The 22,505-nt window shown below is 50.5% G+C and overlaps 1 protein-coding gene across 2 annotated transcripts in view; it reads right to left on the reverse strand.

Annotated features, from left to right (window-relative positions):
• Positions 1–22,123, reverse strand: part of BPIFB1 (BPI fold containing family B member 1) — a 36,118-nt gene extending 13,995 nt beyond the window's left edge. The window contains exons 1-6 of one of the 2 annotated variants that reach the window (XM_050807128.1): positions 21,951–22,123; positions 10,063–10,218; positions 7,377–7,518; positions 6,292–6,399; positions 5,187–5,336; positions 4,300–4,381 (exon numbers count right to left, since the gene is read on the reverse strand). In XM_050807128.1, the coding sequence (XP_050663085.1) occupies positions 4,300–4,381; positions 5,187–5,336; positions 6,292–6,399; positions 7,377–7,518; positions 10,063–10,218; positions 21,951–22,050 (738 nt within the window). In that variant the 5' untranslated portion in view covers positions 22,051–22,123. Of the gene's footprint in view, positions 1–4,299; positions 4,382–5,186; positions 5,337–6,291; positions 6,400–7,376; positions 7,519–10,062; positions 10,219–12,709; positions 12,831–21,950 lie in introns of those variants that run through there. The other variant, XM_050807130.1, reaches the window with a different exon arrangement.
• Positions 22,124–22,505: the final 382 nt, after the last annotated feature.

Below are 22,505 nucleotides of genomic sequence, written 5' to 3' on the forward strand. Positions count from 1 at the left end.
GCCAGCGGAGCCTGTTTCTCACTGGAAAGGTTTCCCGGGGAACCTCTGCATTTTATCCCACAATTCCCCATCCTTCATTTTTAGCAGCAGGTCTCAACCCTGGCTACACAGTAGAGTCCTCTGGGATACTAGGACCCACCCAGACCAGTTACTTCCGAATCTGGGGTAGGGCCTAGCCATTAGTATTTTTTAAAGGCTTCTGAGGTTGTGATGGCTCTGATGTACAACCAGGGTTGAGATCCATGGATTTACACTGAAAAAGATTTCAACATTTTCCCTCCCTCCCCCTCCCTCCCTCCCTCCCTCCCTCCCTCTCTCCCTCCCTCCCTCCCTCCCTTCCTTCCTTCCTTCCTTCCTTCCTTCCTTCCTTCCTTCCTTCCTTCCTTCCTTCCTTCCTTCCTTCCTTCCTTGCCTTCTTTCCCTTCTTTCTTTCCTTCCTTCCTTCCCTTTTTTCCTTCCTTCCTTCCTTTCCTTCCTTCCTTCCCTTCTTTCTTTCCTTCTTTCCTTCCCTTCTTTCTTTCCTTCCTTCCCTCTTTCTCCTTCCTTCCTTCCCTTCTTTCTTTCCTTCCTTCCTTCCTTCCTTCCTTCTTTCCTTTCCTCCCTCCCTTCTTCCCTTCCTCCCTTCCTCCTTTCCTTCCTTCTTTCTTCCTTTCTTTGAGTCTCACTCCGTCACCCAGGCTGGAGTGCAGTGGCGCAATCTCGGCTCACTGCAACCTCCACCTCCTGGGTTCAAGCTATTCTCCTGCCTCATCCTCCCCAATTCTCCTGCCCCATCCTCCTGAGTAACTGGGATTACAGGCGCCCACCACCACGTACAGCTAATTTTTGTATTTTTAGTAGAGATGGGGTTTCACCATGTTGGCCAGGCTGGTCTTGAGCTCCTGATCTCAGGTGATCCTCCTGCCTTGGCCTCCCAAAGTGCTGGGATTACAGGAGTGGGCCACCAAGACCAGCCTAGCCAGATTTTTTTCATGCATCTTATGGAATACTCACAATTATATAAAGCAAGTCATTACATCATCCCCATTTTATTTTTTTATTTTTAACTACTATTATTATTTTTTGAGATAGAGTTTCTCTCTGTCGCCCAGGCTGGAGTGCAGTGGCGTTATCTCAGCTCACTGCAACCTCTGCCTCCTGGGTTCAAGTGATTCTTCTGCCTCAGCCTCCCAAGTAGTTGGAATTACAGGCACACACCACTGTGCCCAGCTAATTTTTGTATTTTTAGTAGAAATGGGGTTTCGCCATGTTGGCCAGGCTGGTCTCAAATTCCTGACCTCAGTTGATCTACTGGCCTTGGCCTCCCAAAGTGCTGGGATTACAGATGTGAGCCACTGCGTCTGGTCTCAACATTTTCTAAATGAGCTCCTACCAGACACTCACCTCTCAAACGTACTGTGCCTTTTCTCTTCATGCCAAATAAAATATTCCTAAGACCATCATATCAAATCCAGTGAGTGCAGTGGATTTGCTGATGATGAATGGGATGCCGGCTTTCTCACTCTGTTCTTCCTGCTGAGCTTTTCACCATTAAAGACAGATACTGTGCAAGGAGCATTGTATAATTCTAAGTTTTTGTCATCTTTTCTAGTGGAAAATATATTTTTAACTATTAAAGTGTGATGCCAAATAAAATATGGTTTTGCTGGAGGCTGGGAAGAAAATTTACAGCTGGGTCCTACTTTATGAAATTCCTACCTTAAAACAGATAAATAACATTATTCGAAGAAAAAAACAAAATTTTCTTTCTTACATAAGAAAATTCCAATTTTATGAAATTTTTCACTTTTGGATTCCCTTTAAAAAACTCCATGGATATGTACCTTTGCTAACAGGTCAGAGTCTCAACATTCTAACTCTAACAAGCCATTGTCTTGCACTCTGATATCACACAATTCATTATACTCATTGTTCATTATATTCATTATATCACACAATTCATTAATTCATTATATTCACTTCCTCCCTTCTTATCTCTTCTCTCTCTGTCTCTCCCCATTCTCTTCCAAAAAAGTACTGGAGAAAGGTAGCTTGAATTGGGCTGAATCAACATTGCTTCTGAAATTCACCTTTTAAGATCTTATTTGAGCTTTATTTAGTTTTTGATTATTCACCTATTTTTCCCTGGCCTCTTTAATATGTAGATATTTCGACTATTAAAATAATGGATCTTCCTTTGACTATACATGCTACTCTTAAGCTTTGCTAGTGCAGAAGCAGAAGTTGAAAATCATAACTCCAGCTTAATAGAGAAACAAACGTAATTGTATATTGTACAGTTGATGTATATTTCACAAAATGGAGATTAAATGATTTACTGTATTTTTCTTGAAGGTAAGGACATGGAAACCAATTTGGAGAAAAATAAAAATCTCCATTTTTTTTAAAGCACTCTTAATAAAATCACATTGTTTGTATAAAGCATTGTGTTATTTATTTGTTTAGTTTTTGAGACAGGGTCTTGCTGTGTTGCCCAGGCTGGAGTGCAGTGGCACAATTGTGACTCACTGCAGCCTCAACCTCCTAGGCTCAAGTGATCCTCCTGCCTCAGGCCCCCGAGTAGCTGGGACCACAGGGACACACCATCATGCCCAGCTATTCTAATGTTTTATTTTTTGTAGAGATGGGGTTTCTCTATGTTTTCCAGGCAAGTCTCAAACTCCTGGGCTCAAGTGATCCTTCTGCCTCGACCTCCCCAAGTGCTGAGATTACAGGCGTAAGCCTCTGGCCCTGGCCTAAAATACTGTTTTAAATATTGCTACTGTCATTTTAAAGAACTCTTAATAAAATCACATTATTTTAAAAAGGATTTCCTGGAATGTTTTTGTAAATTATTAAATACAATGTACCTATTTGATAATTACAAGTATTGTATAATGACTTCAAAACATAGATCTGATTTAAAGGCTGACACCAAGAACAGCCTCTTAAAAATACTAGTGCATGTGGATGGAGGTGGGAAGGCAATCTGCAAAAGATCAAAGTGCTCCTGGATGAAAGTAAAAGGATTATGGATATTTTTTCACCAATTTTTTTTTTTAATTATTGCATCATCTTTTCAAAGAAAAAAGTCGCCAGGCACTGTGGCTCATGCCTATAATCCCAGCACTTTGGGAAGCTGAGGCAGGCTGATCACCTGAGGTCAGGAGTTTGAGACCAGCCTGGCCAACATGGCGAAAACGCTGTCTTTACTAAAAATATAAAAATTAGCCATGCCTGGTGGTGCTCGTTTGTAATCCCAGCCACTTGGGAGGCTGAGGCATGAGAATTGCTTGAACCCAAGAGGCGGAGTTTGCAGTGAACTGAGATGGCGCCACTGGACTCCCACCTGGGCAACAGAGCAAGAGCCTGTTTCAGAACAAACAAACAAAAACAAAAATCAAACAAAAAAGTCTTATTACAAGAAATATTAGCTATTTGACAAGGTGTTTTGACCCTAGATGGGGTGGCCCATTGTTAGGATCACATCTTGGAATTTACAGTGGAAATCACTGGTCAATGTGGATGAATTCAATTTACAAAGTTTTAGTATACCTGTGACAAATAGGGGCAACTATCACCTGTGTTTACTGACTCAGAAAAAAAATCCAAAAGGACCTGGTGGGTGGTGCAGCCCTGAAGACCATAGCCAGATTGATGTGTGACTGTGCCATGCTAGAGCCAGCTTGTACTAGCTTTTGAGAACCAACTGTTAAATTTTCACAAATTTCTGAGCTGGGTGCTAAGCCCAGACATTGTTACAAATTAAATATATAAACACAATTAAATAAATTATGTTAAAACAAATTTAATAAAGCTTAAAATGCATTGCTTCCTAATTATTTTGCTGTATTTTACTACTATCTATTACTCCTGAGGTCATGTTTATGTATCTGTTTAGTGGAAATATACGGTCGTGTGCTATTGTACATCTTTTGCCAACTCTGTTCAGTGACATCACACTGGTCGCCTAAAATTGGCCCCGAAGGGAGTATTTCCACCAGGGAAATCCGCAAAAGCTACAAATCAGGGTTGCCTTCCCTCAACAACCCCTCCAGAGACAACTGTTAAAAATTTATCAGCACGTCACTGTTCAAGGGCTCCTGGCTGACTTTTAGCAGTCCCATGACCTTGACCTCAACTGTCTGCCTGGGTCAATGGCCCACCCCACTCCATGACTCTTTGCTATCCTGCCCCCGATAATTCTTTCAGCAAAGCCCACCCAAGGAGACTCCCGTTAATTAGCACCAGCTTGCAGTTCCACCCAAGCCCTACAGGGGCGCAATGTCCACAGGCCAGAGAGGCCCTGATTCCACTCACCTGGTTTTTCACTAGATTCGGCAGGGCTGGCACCAGAAGGTTCATGACCTCCTTAGCTAAGGCGTTCACCAGGAAGGAGAACCTTTCAGGGAAGAGAGCATGAGAGACATTAGGCAGGTGAGAGATGACCACCCCCTCCCCTATTTTACAGAGGGAGAAGCTGAGTCTAGGTGAGGAAGGAACCTGCCCAAGGTCACAGGACGTGTCAGAGATGGGGCTGGGCTGGGAGTAGCCCCTGAGCCAGGTGTAGGCAGCAGCAAAGAGTTATCAGAAAGCAGCGGCTGGGTGTTGTCATTGGAACTGTATGCTGGGTACTGGGATAATGGGAGCTGGCATTGCTCCCTGTCCTCCTGCTAAGAAGGGAAGGGGGGGCGCCATGTTTTTGGGCACCACCATGCCCGTGCACTGTTCTGAGTGCTTGATGGCTGTTGCCTGATCAGTTTTCTCACCACTGCCTGGAAGGTGTCATTACCTGCACTTTACAGGTGAGCAAAGTGAGACACAGGGCGGCCACTTGGCCACCATCACCCGGAGAGCAAATGAAGAGAATGCATTGGCCTGACCCAACGACTTTGTTTTTGCCCCTGGCTCCACCTACACCTGCCCTGGGTGTTTGGAGTGGCTTCTAGGCCTCCACCTTCAAAGATTTGCCCCACCTTCTGGTGTCATGCCTGAAACCCACCATTGTTGCTTCCGACCTTGAGGTCCTGAACTTCCCTTGGCATCACAGATTCCTTGGAAGGAGCCCCAGATCAGGAATCAGGAGAGGATAAGCCCCTTTCTTTCTCTAGGCCTCAGTGTTCTCCATTTGTAAAATGGGGGAAGTCCACCGCCTGGCGTTCCTTCCGGGCAGAATGGGAGCCCGGGTGGCGGCCAGTGACACTCACTTATGCAGCAGTTGGACGCGCAGGCTCTCATCGCTGGTGGCACAGTCACTGAGGACCAGGCGGGTGGGGCCACTTGCACTGGTGTCCATGCGGACGATGGCTTGGGCCTCAGTCTCCATGTGGAATTCCACGATGGTCTTGACCAGGGGCCTGGCGGGTGGAGGCACCTGACCATGTGAGCACCAGGCAGGCTCGGGCTGGAGCACCCCTGCCATCCATCTCTGTCTTCCAGTCCTCACCTCCTTTCTCAGTCTCCTTTGCTGGTTTCTCCTCATCTCCACCCAGCTTCACCCCAGCATGTCCCAGGCTCAGTTTTCAGATTCCTCATTGGTTGAAACCTCTTTCATCTGCTGATAACTTCCAAACATACCCCCAGCCCCCTACTCCGATGTCTCATGGGCTTCTCAAGTTTAGCGCATGCAACACTGGACTGGCTCTTCCCCAGACCTGCTCCTCTCATGGCCTTGCCTGTCTTGGTTACTGACCAGTCCATCCTGCCAGTGGTGTAGGCAGAACTCTTGGGGTCATCCTTGACTTCCCTCTCTCTCCCCCCGCATACGCACACATACTCAGTTTCCCGGGATATCCTGGTGTCTCCACCTACCTCCAAAACATATCCAGAATCCAATCAACTTCTCAGCACCTCCCTGCCCCAAACCCTGGTCTAAGCCATCATTGTCTCTCCTGAATTGTTGCAGTAGCTTTGGGATAGTCTTCCTGTCTTCACTCTTGCCCCCAGAAAGTCTTTTTTCCCCACAGCAGCCAGGAGTCTTTAAAAATGTTAAAGCACAGCATATCCCTCCTCTGCTCAGAATCCTCCCTGGCTCCCGTCTTACTGAGCAAAAGCCAAGTCCTTATCTTCTCCCAAGAGGCCTTGCATGATCTGGCCTCGGCTGCCTGCTGGCCTCATCTCCCACCATGCCCCCTCTCTCTTTCCCGTCTTTGCCTTTATTTGAGCAAGGCAAGTACACTGCTGCCACAGGGCCTCTGCACTTGCTCTTCTCTCTGCTCGGAGCTCTCTTTTCCAGATGTCTGCATGGTGGGGGAGGGGGAACGAGCAGATGAGCCTATCAATCCTACTGTACTTGATGGAGGGGTCACTCACGTGTTGAATCCGGCCACCATGTCCAGGGGGATCTTGACTAGCAGCTCCTTGTCATTGGCCGAGGGCTTCACCTGCAGCTGGAGGATGTTAGCTGTGGTGACCTTGAGCCTGGATGGGGTTTAGGAGAGATCAGAATCATGCCTCCCACTCATTGTTCCCAAACTCACTCCCTCTCTATCTTTCCTGTCTTCCTGGGGTGCCTAGAGAGCAGCGAGACCCTAGTCCTGCCCACTGACTCTTCTCCAGATGGTCTTGCCTCCATCCCTCCCCTCCAGTCCTGCTCACAATGCTATCGTGGTGCCTTCTCTTCTAGGTGGTGACTCCCAGCTCCTTGAGCTGACTCATAAGACCCTCTGTGACCTGACCCTGCTGATCCCTTACTCCTAGCCTTGAGGTTTGAGCTCTAGCCATTCTGACCGACTGTCACTTCTCCATGCCTTTGCCCAGGCTGATTTCTCTACCTGGATGCCATTTGCTGCTTGCCTCCTGGTGAGTGTTGAGTCATCGGCTCAACTGTCACCTCCAGTGAGAAACATCACCTCATCCCTTCCCTGTGCCACCCCAGACAACCTTGCTGTTTTTTTTTTTTTTTTTGAGACAGAGTCTCGCTCTTGTTGCCCAGGCTGGAGTGCAATGGTGCCATCTTGACTCACTGCAACTTCCACTTCCCAGGTTCAAGCGATTGTTCTGCCTCAACCTCCTGAGTAGCCAGGATTACAGGCTTCTGCCACCATGTCTGGCTAATTTTTGTATTTTTAGTAGAGATGGGGTTTTGCCACATTGGCCAGGCTCGTCTCGAACTCCTAACCTCAGGTGATCTGCCCACCTTGGCCTCCCAAAGTGCTGGCATTATAGGCTTGAGCCACCGTCCCTGGCTTTGCTCTGGGGTTGTTGTATTGGGGTTCCTGCATCACTGTCTTATGGTTCTTGTTAACTATTCTGGGAGCTGCTTGAAGGAGGGGCTTTGTTTAATCTATTCTTTGTGATCTGACACAGGTCGATGCTTGCAGACTGGTTGACTGAGCATGCAGAGTGTGTCCCAGGCAGAAAGGGGCTAGCTCCTGGTGTGGTCCCGCTCCACTCACCAGATGACGTACTTCAGGATGGTGTTCACCACGCTGCCCAGCACAGGGATGCCTCCGGCTGGCTGTTCCCGTATGGTACCGAGCAGCGGCAGCTGCTGCAGGATGCTGGTGGCGTTGTGGTCCTTCAGCTCCTGTGTCAGCTCTGGAGGCAGACCCCAGAGATTAGGGCTCAGGAGGAGGGGCAAGAAGGAAGGCTTGGTGGGGGCTCCAGGCTGGGGAGGGATATCACTCGACGCTGCCTGAGGTAAGACGAGGGTGTAGCCATCTCTACTATGGTAGAGGTCAGGACCAGCCTGCCAGTCCCCACCGTGTAGATGTAGCCTTGAGGACAGTAGCCCAGATGGGTCATTTTCACATCAGGAGTGAGGCTGGGACCATTCACACCCCTGAGCATTGCCAGCCTCTATGGGGATTGTTGGCCACTACACCCAGCACCTGGACCTGCACTCATCCCCTTAGCCAGTTGCAAGCACTTCTAGAGCCAAGAGGCAGGGAACCCTCAAAACTCTGTTTGGGGCTGTTTTGCTGCCAAAGCACACTTGTTAACAATTGTCTGGCATTCATATCCTATAGATATGTGGTCCAAAAAGCCTCAGGTGCTGAGCAGAGGAAGGAGGAGCCAGGACAGAGGCATAGGGGTTCAGGAGCCCTGGGTTCTTGTCCCAGCCAACTTTTTGTGAGCAGCTGGAGCCCATCTGGCTCCTCTGCAGAGCAGGTCAGAAGTGCTGGAGAGCTGATGCCCCAGGAGGAGACTTCAGCCAGTGATTGGTGAGAGTTGGTGTATCAATACCTCAGCTCCCTCACCCCTTAGGCAGGATGGCTCAGATGTGTGTCCCTCATTGTGTATCAGAGCTCCTGTGTTATAGCCTCTCAGCTGCAAATCCACACACTTTGCCTGCTCTGTGATAATGGAACTGGGCCCTGTGAATATTTCTTTTTTGCCATTTGGCACAGTGTTAACCCCTTTCAGTGGAGACTCTGGAGGGGCATGGGGGAGGAAGGGGATTCCCTTCATGGCCCTGGCGTGCTCCTCTTGCCAGGTTCCTATGGTGTCACTGCTCAGTGGCTGTTGCTGAGTGACTTCTGCAGGCACCCTGGCTAGCTTCTAGGCGGTTCCCCAGAGATAGCTTCCCTGTGAGTTAACAGCAGCCCCCTTCCTCCAGGGGCAGCTTCCCAGAGAATTTTATCAGCTCCCTGGCAGATAGTTTTCCACCCACTAGCCTCAGTTTGCCAACTGTGGACAAGCTCTGGGACAAGGCAGCAAACTTCTCCACCACACAGTGGACTTTAACCACACCCTCTACAATGAGGGCTGGGGAGGACTCTCTACCTCTGAGCTTGCTTTGTCCTTGGCTAGCCCCTCCATCCCTAGGTTATCCTTTAGAGCTCTCTTTTCCCTCTTAGCCAATTCCCCATTCCTCCAATCCCCTGGTAATACTTCTTTACATTAAACTTACCTGTTGGGATTACTGTGTGGTTTCTGTCTTGTGATTGGCCCTAACAGATGCAGTTGCTAGGCAGGACTGAGCTCCAGTCACCACAGTGGTAACTGGCTTGGACATGCACCCCTCATGGGATGCCTTCCCTTCCCTGCCTTGCCTCCCCACACTCCTGTAGGTGTTTCTGGGATCACCTTCAAAACCAACCACTTGTACACAATTCCTTTTAGGAGAGCCTAAAGCATGGTTGTTCCTCTCTAAGTTCCTTCTGGCTGAAATTCCACACGCTTGAGCTTCACGGTGTGGATCCGGGCCACCTCTGCTTCCCTCCAACCTCTCAGAGCTCTCTGCTTCCTGTCCTTACTTGGGAATCCATCCTCTGGCTACGGAGCCTGTTGGTCCCACAGGACCTGCCCCTGCCCCTCTGGCCATGACCCAGGCCCCTAGTCCCCCCAGATGCAGGGGTCTGGTCCTCTAAGTGCTCAGGTGGCCTCCAGAGCTGACAGGTGACAGATGAGACTTTAGAGCAGTGGTTCTCCACTGGGATGATTTTGTCCCCTAAGAGACATTTGTCAATGTCTGGAGACCTTTTTGGTTGTCACAGTTGGGTGGGGGATGCTGTTAAACATCCTAAAGTGACCAGGACACCCCCCATAATAAATAGTTGTTTGGCCCACAGCGTCAGAAGTGCTGAGGTTGAGAAGCATGGCCATAGCATTCATAAAGCTCTAGTCAATTCCAGTGACCCAGTGAGGAAGGCCCTCTTATTTGTGTCCCGAGGAGGAAGCTGAGACTCAGGGACTGGCCCAGTGCCCCAGAGCTGGAGAGTGATACACTGTGCCTGGGACCCAGGCTGCCACACTTGCAGTCAAGGGTCTCTGCTCTGGGGAGGAGGAGCACACTGGGTCTAACTAAGAGGGGGTGCTCTGACGATGAGATTTTAGGTGAGGAAAGTGGGAGAGGCAGCTGCATCACTGCACACAGTGGCCGCACGCCCCTTCTGCAGGCTGTGGAAACTCAGGGTTTTTGGAATTGTGGAATTTAAGAAGGGGTTCTTGGAATCGTGGACTCTTGAGATCACAGACTCTCCAGACCTTTACAACTCACCACTCATGTTCACCCACGTCCTGGGATCTCGGCCATGCCTTGCATACCCCCCGTGATGAGGAACTCTCTCCCTCCTTTGGGAAGCGGCTCCACCTACCCCCTTGTGTTTTGGCAGCCAGGTCCAGAGGGACAAAACTTACTTTCTTTGATGACTTTTGGTCCGAGGATGAGAACTGCAGTGGGGCTGAGGGTGGCTTGGATCAAGGTGGTTGCCAGCAAACCACAGAGAAGGGTGAAGGTCCACGGGCCGGCCATCTTCCCGGGTGTCAGAGAGGAGCAAGTGCTGGATGCCAGACCTGGGGTGAGCACAGAGGACCGTGAGGCAGAGAGGCCAAGGGCAGGCCCATGATTCATGCCCAGTGACCGGGGGCACGGTGTCCAGGAGAGGCTGTTTAGTGCAGTGTTTAACTGCCTGGGCTAGTTGTGCGGACTTAGGCAATCAACATAACCTCTTTGTGCCTCAGTTTTCTTATCGCAAAAATGGGGATGATGACCCCAACTTCACAGAGTTGAGGGATTAAATGAGTTAATATCTGGAAATCATTTAGCACAGTGTCTTTCACATGGTAAGCACTTGGAATGTATTAGCCATTTTCTTACAGAAAATCCAGCAACAATACTGAGAACAAAGAAATTCTGCTTCCTGTGTCCACCACACCTCAGTCTGACACTTAAAACCCTCTATGGTTCACCCTCCGCTGACCTCACCTCCTGCTTTCTCTCCTGTTGTTCTAGCAAGTTCCAAGCAGTTGGAAGGTCTCAGAACATACTCTGCTCTCTCCTGCGTCTGTGCCTTTGCTCTTGCTGTTCCTTGCTTCCTGGAATGCTTTTCTCCTCCCATATCTCCCTGATGAACTCCTATTCATCCTTTGAAACCCTGCCAAGATTTTTCACTTTCCCTGTAAAGCTTCCCCTGTCCTGCAGACAGGGACCCTGGACCACACTTGGAGAAATGTTGTCCTGGGGCCCAGGACATGAAGGTTGGAGGCAGGAAGGCAATGAGGAGCCAGGTAGGACTCAAAGTTGTGAAAAAGCTGTTTGCTTAATCTGCAATACTAAGGGGGTTGGAGAGGGACTGGATGGCTTCTTGGAGCCAGGGAAAGAAAGTCAGAGAGAGAGAGAGACGAGAGAGAGAGAGAGAGAGAGAGAGAGAGAGAGAGAGAGAGAGAGAAAGGGCCCTGTGGCTCATGCCAGGGAGAGGAGCTTGGGGGTATTCTGGCCCCTTGGCTGCTCTGTCCCCTCCCTCCACAGGGGTGGGGCATCAACACCTGTAACCCAGTCCCAAGTTCTCCAGCTCGCACCCTGGCTCTGCCTGCCAGCCCCGCATGGAAGCGCCTGCCCCTGTGGACTGTCTGCTTGGAGGGAGGGGAGACACTGCAGAGATATGAAGCCCTCGCTTGGTTTAGCATGTGGGTTTCTCATTGCCAAAGACAAATGTGGCATCCGGATGACATGTGTCTCCTGTGCCCTGGAGCAGTGTGAGCTCTTCTGAGACCCTTGCAATAACGATTCAGCTTCTGCCTCCCTGACCAAGCTGTGAGCTCTGGGAGGGAGGCCTGGGTCTGCTTGCTCCCTGCTGTGCCTCTGGCATCCAGTATAGTGTTCGTCATAGAGCAGGTGCTTAATAAATGGCTGCTGAATAAATACATAGCCTCTGGAAGTCCCGAAAGAATTGGAAATCTGAGCCTGCTAAGCTGAAAAGGTTAGTGTTAGGAGGCCTGAGGGTGGAGAGGAAAATATTATTGGCTTGGCAGCCAGATGAACCCTAGTTGGAGGCCGGTCTTTACCACTTGCTCTGTGATCTTCGACAAGTGACTTACCCTTTCTGAGCTTCCGTTTTCCCATCTGTAAAATGGGGAATAATTACAGTACTTATGTCACATGCTTTTTGGGAAGATTAAATGAGACAATCTATTTGTGGCCTGGCATGGCCAAGTGTTCAGTAAATAGTAGCTTCCACGATGATGATGACAGGTATTATTACTAATGTTGGAGTCAGAAGGAGACATCTTACAGCCAAAGCCAGAAGACAGAGCTGAACCCCCACATCCAGGCGCCCCTGTGGCCTCACTCCATATTTTTCTTGCAAATACCTTGACTCTGTCTGTCCTGCATTATCTGTACACACTGCTCAGTCCTCTTGGGATCAGAGGGACCCAGGGACCCACGAGGATGGTAGCATCCCCGTTTCCCTCCTGTGGAAAAGCCTCTCCGCCCCCAGATCCAGGCACCACACACGCCCCTGTCATATGGCACCTGCTCTCCCGGCCTTTGCTTCTGTTGTTCCCCTTCGTGGACTATCTCACTCTCTTCCTTTGCCCAATCACCTTCTACTCGGCTTTGCAACCAACACATCACCTCTTCCAGGAACCCTTCTTTGACTGTCCTCCACTTCCATGTCGCTGGGTCTTCCTTGGGCACCACATTGTCCTACACTGAGAGTTCTTTGAGGGACAGAGTCTGCGTCTCATGCTTCTTTTGTCCCAGCACCACCACAGCACAGCTGGGCACAGAGCAACAGGTATGTGCAGAGTGGGTTTATGTCACTAGGACGAGATCAGGAAAAGACTCAGCCAGCCCCATCCCTTCGTCACTGCCCTTTGGTCCTCTGGGCGAGGGAGCTGGGCATCTCTCTACACCCGGCCCTGACCCTCAGCAGATCCTGAATCACCGAGGGCCCTTCACTGGGGGCGAGCCTCCCCTGTGCTCCTGACCTGACCCCAACAGGTATCTCTAGCTCAGAACCTTCCTGGCAACTTCGGCTTTCAACCCCTTCCCTACTGTTACCTGGGCACGCTGGAGTCCTCGGCCCGCTCCTCTCCTCTCCCAGGAGTTGGGTCTGGAAGTCCAACCTTATATCCTGCACACCCCAGCACAGGCTTTGTCTTTGGGCAGAGGCCTCAGACCGGGCCAAGGTCTCCAAGGTAAATATTTGTGGCTTCGGGTGAACCACAGCCCCGCCCGGAGGCAGCCTTGGGACTCCAGCTTCCTGAGGTTTGGAGAAAGGAAGGTCCAGGCTGAGAGAAGCACAGTGCATAGAGCAGAATAAGCACTCCGTAAATGTGAGTGGCCATTGCTGTTAATATTATGACTGCTTATAATAGGATGAGCCTTTGTAGAGGGATTACAACAATTGTTTAGTCCAGATAATCAAATTGGGAAAAGGAAGGAGTAACCTTACCCACCCCTTACTCCTAAATGCATCAAGGATACACATTTCCATCAATTAATTCACCCAGGAGAATAGATTTGAATCCTGTTTTTGCCACTGCTTTGCTGTGTGCCCTTGGGCAAGGTACTTCACTTCTCTGGGCCCCAGTGACCTCATCTGTAGCATGGGGATAATAGTAGCTCCTCCTTATAGGTTGCTAAGAGCATGAGCTGAAGTGAATGCCTACACAGCACTTAGCATGGGCTTTCTTTTCAATCATTCATTCATTCATTCATTCATTCATTCATTCCACAGCAATTGGAATTGTTCTACCTTGTCTGCATCTTTAGGAACCTCCGTGAGCACTTGTGGACCAAAAGAATAAGAAGGGATGACCATGAACCCAAAGGACAAATGTCGGAGCCCAGCAGGACCCTGTCATCCACCACCTGGGCCCAGACCTTGGCGCATGCAGCCTGCACAGTCACCCAGAGGTGGACGTCAGCAGCCTTAATGTTACAGAGGGCACCTGAGGCTCAGAGAGGCGACTGACTTGCTCCAGGTCATGTGACCGGGGATTCCGGCTTTGGGACCTGAGCCCGATCATCTAGTCCAGACCGGACTCTCTTCATGGCCACACTGTCCTTCCCCAGAGACTTCAACTTAGCACTGGAGGCGGTGGTGACACCAACATCGTTCTTGATGTCATCTGGGGAATTATCCTTGCTACCTGGTTTTGGTCTAGAAGCATGGAATTGTGGTTTAGAGCTGGGATGGCCATTGTTGAATCCTGTCTCCATCTGCAGTGGACAAGACAGGGAAAGCAAGTGTCCTGAGGTCACAGAGTATGTGGCCAGGCCCTGGCTGGTCTCCTCTTCCTGCTTTTTGACAAAAAGAACAAGGTGAAGAGCGTTTGCTGTCTGGCTGTGTTTGCAAACACACCAAAAGCTCTGAATACCTACAGGTGAAGTGTTTCGAGAGCGCTCCCGGGAGGACCCTGCCAATCCCTTGGGCACATCTCCAGAGAGGCAAATGCCCCTGCTTGGCTTCCCAGCTGGCCATGCCCACTGCCCATGGACAATGCCCCTCTGTGGGGTGCTGGGGCCCAGTGCCAGGGCCTGGGACTGCATCAGCTCCTGCTTCCTGCCATGTGCTGGGACAGCAAGGCTGGCTGCATCTCTGCAGGCCCATGGGCCCCAGACCCCACACCTGCCCTCACTACCGCGTGGCCCCTCCTCAGGCTGTTGGGGTCTCTTGGCCTTGGCTCCACCTCTCTTCAGCTCCCAGGCCTTTGCTTGTGCCGTGTCCTCTTTCTGGAGTACCGTCTTCACCCCCCAAAAACCTAATCGTGCCCTGTCTGGGAAGAAGCGCAGGAGGGCAGGAGGAAGCCTGTGGAGGCTGACAGACACGGCTCAGATTCCTGCTCCTGTACTGACAGCCATCAGCCTTGGGAAAATTGCTTCTTCTCTATGAGACTGTCTCCTCCATTGTAAAATGGGACTATTTTGAGGGTCTCATAAGGTGATGAGAAATGCTTGGAACATCAGAGAATTCAGCAAGTGGTAAATTCACGCCTGTAATCCCGGCACTTTGGGAGGCCGATACCGGTGGATCACCTGAGGTCAGGAGTTTGAGATAAGCCTGGTCAACATGGTGAAACCCTGTCTTTACTAAAAATATTTAAAAAAGAAAAATTAGACGGGCATGGTGGCATGCGCCTGTAGACCCAGCTACTTGGAAGGCTGAGGCAGGAGAATCACTGAACCCAGGAGGGCGAGGTTGCAGTGAGCCGAGATCGCGCCGCTGCACTCCCGCCCGAGTGACAGAGCAAGACTCTGTCTCACATACACAAAAAAGAAGGCAACATCTGCATAAAGCTGCCTGACTGCTGCTCCACCTGGCCTGGATGTCCTCCTCCCAGCATGTTTGGCTGCTGGCCACCTTTCAGTCCTCATCTCTCTCCACTTCATCCCTCCCTCCTCTTACTCCCACCCCAGGGCCTGTGCATGCGCTGGCCTTCTCCCAGGAGTGCTCTCCTTCCAGCTCTCGTTCTGGCTTCTTCTTATTCACCAAGTCTCAGCTTCAGTGTTGCCTCCTTGGGGGGACAAGGGGGCCACCCTGTCTAAGGCAGGGCTCTTTTTGCTGCACACTGAGGGTGTCCTTACTAGCATTTACTGGAACTGGGTCTGAAAACTGGAGTGTTGTTCTAGGCACCATGATTTCCCAGATGCTGTATACCAAGGAGAGGGCCTGGGCCACAGCTCAAGCAGTGGCTGAAAACCAGTTGCAGAGCTCCTGGGTCTCCCGTGCAGAGGGCCCTGACCCACATTAAGGAAACAAAAGGGCCAAGAAGGGAGAGGAAGATCGCAGAGGTATTTCTTGGAAGACAGCTGTGGTCCCTCCTTCTCTCCCAGGGAGAAGGGCAGGAGGTGTTTGGGCCTCATTGCAGGCCTAGCAGGAGGGACCTTTTCGGGGACCACTTGGGGGCTTGAGGGTTGTGTCCCCTGGAGTTGGGGCTTGCAATGGACTGGGCTGTGTCTTCTGATGAGCTGAAGTCACGTTGGGCAAAGTGACTTCTGTAAGTGAAAAATTGCTGCTATCTGTTTCCTCTGGGCAGGGTCAAAGCGCACATGTGTGTGTGTGTGTGTGTGTGTGCTTTCTCAGGGCCAGGTGTGGATCCTGCAAGACGGAGTTCAGTCTAGGGCTGCTTGAAGTCCTTCCTAGTATCACCATCTGGAGAGGATGCTAGGCAACCAGGGGCTGGGAGTGGCTGGGGTGGCCTGCTGGACAGTTACATTGAAGGGGCTCTGCCCTGGTGTGGGGGGTGCAGCTCAAGAAGCCCCACAGGGAGGTAAGAATACCTCCTTGAAGGTGCTGACAAGACTTGGCTGTCAACATTTTTTGGGCTCCCCAAAGAGTTGGGAGCTAGTTGGCAACAATGTCTGTCAAAGGAAAATTCTCCTGCCCCTTTTCTTCCTTCTGGATGGCGGTGGAGGGGGGAGAGAGAGAGAGAGAGCGCGAGTGAGCGCAGGAAGGAGAGGGAAGTGCAAGGAGAGAACACACATCTCCTCTCCCATTTCCCACTAAGCCGATCCACAGAAGCCTCGGTTAGGGGTGGGGAGATAATTTGATGTTAAATCAAAGCTGGGTGCTCAGACGCAGCAAGATGGCAGAGTGGAAAAGATCATCTCCATTCTACAGATCACCAAACTGAGGCCAAGAGAGGAGAGAACAGGGGTTTTATCCTCCCATTTTCCAGATGAAGTAGGTCTTGGAGAAGGGAATTGACTTGCCTAAGGTCCCACAACCATAACGCAGAGGGCCAGGACTGGGACCCGTTTCCGTCTGAAGTGAGAGCCCACGCTCTGCTCACTGACCCAGCCTGCCCTACCATCTCTCCGGAATGAGGGCCAAGCTCTCCTGGGAAGACTGCAGTCATGCGGAAAACCAGAGAGGGTTTCTGATGACGCAGACAGATGGAAATCAGAGGCCTTGCCAACTGTCACTGGCTCGAAAGAAACAAGGAAAGAATTCAAGAAACAATTCAAGCCACTCCTGAAGAAGCTCAGGTCCTCAATCGTTGGCACCAAAGATGCTCCACCAGCATGGCAGAAGAATTTTCTCTTGTGCCAATTTCAGCTGCCTGGAGACGGCTCTTGAAGCTCTCAAGGGTCTGGGCTCAGCAGAAGACAGTTTGGTGATTGATTAACAATGTTGGCCATGAGCAGACACAGATGCTTCATCCTTGCTACATCCCCCCAGCATCCTTGTTAGAGATTATGGATTTTCTTGCAAAATATTAAAGATAATGGAGTGGGGAGAAAATCCCTAGATGACATGGAGTTTGTCATTACCTTTGGGATGATTTTGGATAAGTCAGTTCTCTCTGGGCCTCAGTCTCCCCAGCTGTAGAATAAAGATGTTGGGCTCCATGATGCTGTGGCCAGGCTGGTTGTGATGACCTTTGCTTATAGCGGAGGGGGCTCAGTTCTTATGCAGTGAGGACTGGGCTGTTTCCGAGGTCAAGTATGTTGTTAGGAGGGTCATCCCCATTGACCCAGGGTCAGTGGGGGTTCTGCCAAGGGAACTGGCTAGTGGTTTGAGCACAGAGAACTGTGAGGATGCTCACTGCAGCAGTACCTGGAATTGGGACCTGCCTTAACGTCCAGTGATGGGATTTATTAAATAAACAGTGGGCCACCAGGCAGCCGTCACAAAACAATGTAGACAAACCAACGGAAGTAAGGGAAAAGGGAAACCATTTCTTCTATTTTTTAACAAAAATTGTTTTTTTTTAAATCTAGAAAAAAAGTACTGGAAGGAAATGCATCAACAGCACATGTTTCTTGGTGGTGTGATCACAGGTGACTTTCACCATCTTCTTGGTATTTTTCAGAATTAAAAAAAATGTTTACAGTAAATACATGTATTGGATATGTAAACAACCCCACTAAATGGCTTGAAAATGAGTCAATAAAGGTTGGGCATAGGACAAGGGAGTGGAGGAAACCTCATTCCTTTCCCAATGCCCGACCCGCAGCCCCCACCAGCCTGGGACTCTGAGGAATTATTGCTATGCCATTACTGATAGCAGCAACAAAAGCCCAGTCATGCCAGTCCCGGAACCACCAGGAAAGAAAGAAAGAAATCATTACTGGAACCTCACAACATAATCCCTCTTTTGTGGGACAGGAATAGATTAAATCCAGTGCAAACGAACCCTGGCTAAGTGAGAAGCTGTCCTAGCTCCCGGGGTGGCAAGGGGGCGGGAGACAAAGACCAGATCTCTGCCCTTGTGGGGCTCACAGTCCAGTTGATGAAGGTGTGCCGGGTGACCCAGCAGAGGCGGATGCAGGCAGCATGCTGAGTGCTGGGATTTTCATCCATGTGGGCAGAAAGTGTGTAGGCTCAGAGCTCTAGGAACAGGAACCCAGGTAGGGTGATGTGCTGCTTTCACAGCCATGAGCCTTGGCCAAGTGTGCAAAGCACCAGGATAGAGGTGACACAGGGATTGTTATTAGGCTAGACAAGCAATACAAATGCCAGGATGCAGACCGGCTGGGCTTAATAAGGTCAGCACAGGTCAAGTATGTCAAACAGTAGAACAGTGGCAAACACACAGGTGGCGTGGTCAGCACCGAGAGAGAGGGAGGCTGGCACCTGCTTCGTGTGTGACAGTCGCTGGCAGCTCGGTGGGGCCCAGAAGGGGATACCCTGCCTTACTGGGGAGGGGAAAAATGATTTCTTTCTTTCTTTCCTGGTGGTTCTGGGACTGGCGTGACTGGGCTTTTGTTGCTGCTATCAGCAATGGCATCACAATGCTTCCCTGGGGGATAATTCAGAGAAGGCTTCCTGGAAGAGGTGACATTTGATCTGGGCTTAAGGGATAGGGATGTGTTAGGAGGGGAGGGTATTCCAGAGTGGGGGCCTTGCAGGGGCAAAGGAAGGAGGGTGGGTTTTGGAAAGGTGTCTGGGAGCTTGTCTGAGTCATGTGAAGGGGAAGGGAGTGGGGTGAGTGGCAGGGAAGGTGGGCAGGGGATGTTCTCATCAGGAACCAGAACTGGCGGCTAGAGGTGAGATGGGATTGGGAATGGGAATGGAGCACAAGCAGGGCTGGGGTCCTGAGGCCCTCAGTGCCTCCCAGAATGCTGCGGGCTGCATGGAGCCTCCCCCCCAGGCAGGGGCAGTGTGCTCAGATCCTCAGCCTCGGGTAACCTGCTGTCTTCACTGTCTGGCTTTCCCAGAGGTCTCTGTCTTGCTCTTGCCATCCCCTTCTCTTTCTGTCTCTCCTTCCCTTGTCCCCGGCCTGTCCCTGTCCTGTCTCTCTCTTATCCCCTCTCTCTCTCCTCTCTCTGCCCATCTCTTGGGTGCTTTCCAAAGCTCAGGAGGGAGCTGTGGGTCCTGTGGAGAGCGCACCGGGACACACTAGGAGGTGACCCGCCCCTACTGTGTGGCCTCAGGCAAATGTCCTCACCTCTCTGTGCCTGTAGTCTGGGCCTGGCAAAAGGGGCTCTGGGCCCCAGCTGTCAGCCCATGCTGTGCCTGGCCTTGACATGGAAACCACCCAATCAGATGAGCAGGTCCTCTTTCCAGGCCTTGCTCTGAGCATGGTGTTATCTCACTTTGCCTTCACAACAGCGGTGCTGCAGGGAACAGGAGCCGGGACTCACAGCGCGCTCACTTAAAGCGGAGCTGGGAACCCCAGAAGCAGCTCTTGACATTGGGATTTCTATGACTGGTATTACAGTTGCTCTGATTGCTATTGTGTCGTATTGTCTAGCTGTGACTAGATAAAGGAAGACAGGAAGGTGTGGCTTACAAAGCTCAGCTGTTGTGAGAACTCTCCCATAGCAGTGGCTACCTGTCCTTGAAAACAGTGTGGCTATGTGAGTGGGGGGCTTGGGAAATGGGCAGGTCCCTGGGATATAGGGGTCCCTGGGAGATGGGGAATCACTGGACTAGGCCTCTGGGGGCAGCTGAGTCCCTCAAGTTGGGAGCCTCAGTTTGGGGTGTTCGGAGGTTTAGCCTCATCTCCCCTCAGATGGCCATCCTTGGAGATGGATTCGGGGCAGCCCCCACCCCCACCCCATCTCCAGTCTCTCCAGGTCAGGAGGGCGGGAGAGGTTCCACTAGCAGCCCAGGGCAGGGCCAAGGAGGCTGGAGCTCAGGCTAGAGCCTGAGACCTTGCTATGTTGCGGGGCTTGTATGATTTCAGGGGTCAGTCCCCCAGTATTTCTCTCCCAACCCTCTCATTTTCTTTAGTAATTCAAGACTGGTGTATCAGAGAGATGCAGTCAGCTAGCAGGTCAGTCAGTCAGTCAGTCAACAAACACACATTACATACCCTCTGCGTGGACACAGAGTTGGGTGCCTTGGATATAGGAGGGAGCACACAGACCAGCCCCTGCCCTCCTGGGGCTCACAGTCTTCTGGGGAGACAGAGACAGAGGGAGAGCAAGAAACAGACAAATAAATATATAGTCACAGTGTGCAATTATCTCAGTCATGAGGATGCTGAACAACAATAAGAACACGTGTAGGATCCTGAAACGACACCATCAGAGGCTCATGAGAGGTTCAGCCTCCTGGGAACACCCTGGATGCCCTCCCCCAACCAACACCCAATACCCCTGCCCCCCACCTCCCACACACACCATGTGACCCTCCCTCTGTTCATCTTCCACACGTTTGACTTTGAAACACAGTTTTTGGGGCCAACAATGTATGAAAGGAAGGGAGCTTTATGAAATATAGAACATAAATAGCCCTACTATTTCTTTTTTCTTTTCCTTTTCTTTTTTTTTTTTTGAGACAGAGTTTTGCTCTGTTGCCCAGGTTGGAGTGCAGTGGCGTGATCTCAGCTCACTGCAACCTCTGCTTCCCAGGTTCAAGTGATTCTCCTGCCTCAGCCTCCTGAGTAGCTGAGATTACAGGCGTGTGCCATGATGCCCAGCTAATTTTTATACTTTTACTAGAAATGAGGTTTCACCATGTTGGGAAGTCTGGTCTCAAATTCCTGGTCTCAAGTGATCCACCCGCCTCAGCATCCCAAAGTGCTGGGATTACAGGCATGAGCCACCGTGCCCGGCCAATGGTCCTCCCATATCTGAGTTCTCACTACCGGCCTAGGTGAGCCTCAGGCCTGCAGGTTCACTGTTATCCCTCATGGCACAGAGAAGGAAATGGAGGTGCAGTAAGGCCTGGTAACTTGCTCAAGGTCACAGAGCTACTGTGACAAAAAGCCAGGATGTAAACTCGGGTGTATCTGACTGCAAAGCCTATGCTCTTCACCTTCGGCCAGCGTCTCCCAAGCACCTGTCATTTATATACTGTCCTCACCTACTCCTGACAACCACCTTTAGCTTCTCCATATCTGCCAATGCCTGCGTTGTTATGGACTCAGCACGCATCTTGGTAAACGAAATCACTTTTGCAAACTCAAATAAATTTGATCTATTTCTTTTTTCTTTCTTTTTCTTTCTCTCTCTCTCTTTTTTTTTTTTTGATATGGAGTTTCGCTCTTGTTGCCCAGGCTAGAGTGCAGTGGTGTGATCTTGGCTCACCATAAACTCTGCCTCTCAGGTTCAAGCGATTCTCCTGCCTCAGCCTCCCGAGTAGCTGGGATTACAGGCATGTGCCAACACGCCTGGCTAATTTAGTATTTTTAGTAGAGATGGGGTTTCTCCTTGTTGATCAGGCTGGTCTCCAACTCCTGACCTCAGCTGATCTGCCTTCCTTGGCCTCCCAAAGTGCTGGGATTACAGGTGTGAGCCACTGTGCCCAGCCAATTTGATCTATTTCTAACAGAAAACTGTATGCTACCCAAAGTGAAAAAAACAACATCACTTGCCATAAATAGCCAGTGATGACAGGACTATAGTGACCATAATAAGGGTGGCGATTAAGCTTAATGATTACTTACCACGTGCCAGGTTCTCTTTTACTCCCAAGAGCATAAGTACTCACTAAACTTGTCGCCCTTATTATCGTCACTGTAGTCCCATCCTCACTGACTGTTTATGGCAAGTGATGTTGTTCACAGAGGTGAAATGCCCTTTCCAAAGTCACAACGAAAACAAGTGGAAACATGTTGTTGAACTCTGGCTAGCAAATGTTGTCTGCTTTCTTTCTAAAGGGGAGGGTAGTGAGTGGTTGGAGAGGCATTGAAGACGTGTCAGCACTGTGCCGAGCCTTTCTCTGTGATATCTTCAGAACAACTGAGAGAGAGTAGGAAGGTAAATCATTTTCTCACCACCACCAATGGTGTGGTAGGCAGCCCATACTTCTAGGCAACCCTCAACCAAGCTCTCTAGGATGCATCGAGAAATGCCTTTGCTCTCTTTTTGAGAGTGTGTGAGTCAGATTAAGATCTCTTACCGTGTCCACCAGCAGAGGCTCCCAAACCAAATGAAGTGAGTCCTCCAAACTCTTCGTACCTTTTCCGAATTGTGCGACCTCCCTGGACTGTGAATGTCATGTTCTTTGCTTGTCCTGATTCCTGCTGGCCAGGAGGGAAGCATGGGGCAACCACAGGGCACCTCCCTTAAAGTCACACACAGAGGTTGGGTTCCTGTGCTAACATTTACTCACTTAATCAGCAAGTCTCCCAAGAGGGGAGAAAGAGGCACTTAGGAGCCCAGCCCTGTGGAGTGGGTGAGCGAGGATGCCCACTGAAAGGTGGGAGCATCACAGATGCTCTTCCACTGTTTTCCTTAGCGTTGGAAAGTGGCATTTGGGACCGCTGCCTTCCCCAGCCCCCCTCACCTTTCTGTACTTTCAGTATCTGCTGCTCCTGAGAGAGGCTACTCCTGGGTTTCCTTGTTGGCTGGGCCTGACTTCCGATCCTAAGGGATAATGCCCATGGCAGCCAGCCTGCAAGTTGGCCTCCAATTCCCCACCTCCTGGTGTCCACACCCTTGTGCTGTCCCCTCT

Source organism: Macaca thibetana, chromosome 10 (genome assembly GCF_024542745.1).
Source record: "Macaca thibetana thibetana isolate TM-01 chromosome 10, ASM2454274v1, whole genome shotgun sequence".
Lineage (NCBI taxonomy): Eukaryota > Metazoa > Chordata > Mammalia > Primates > Cercopithecidae > Macaca > Macaca thibetana.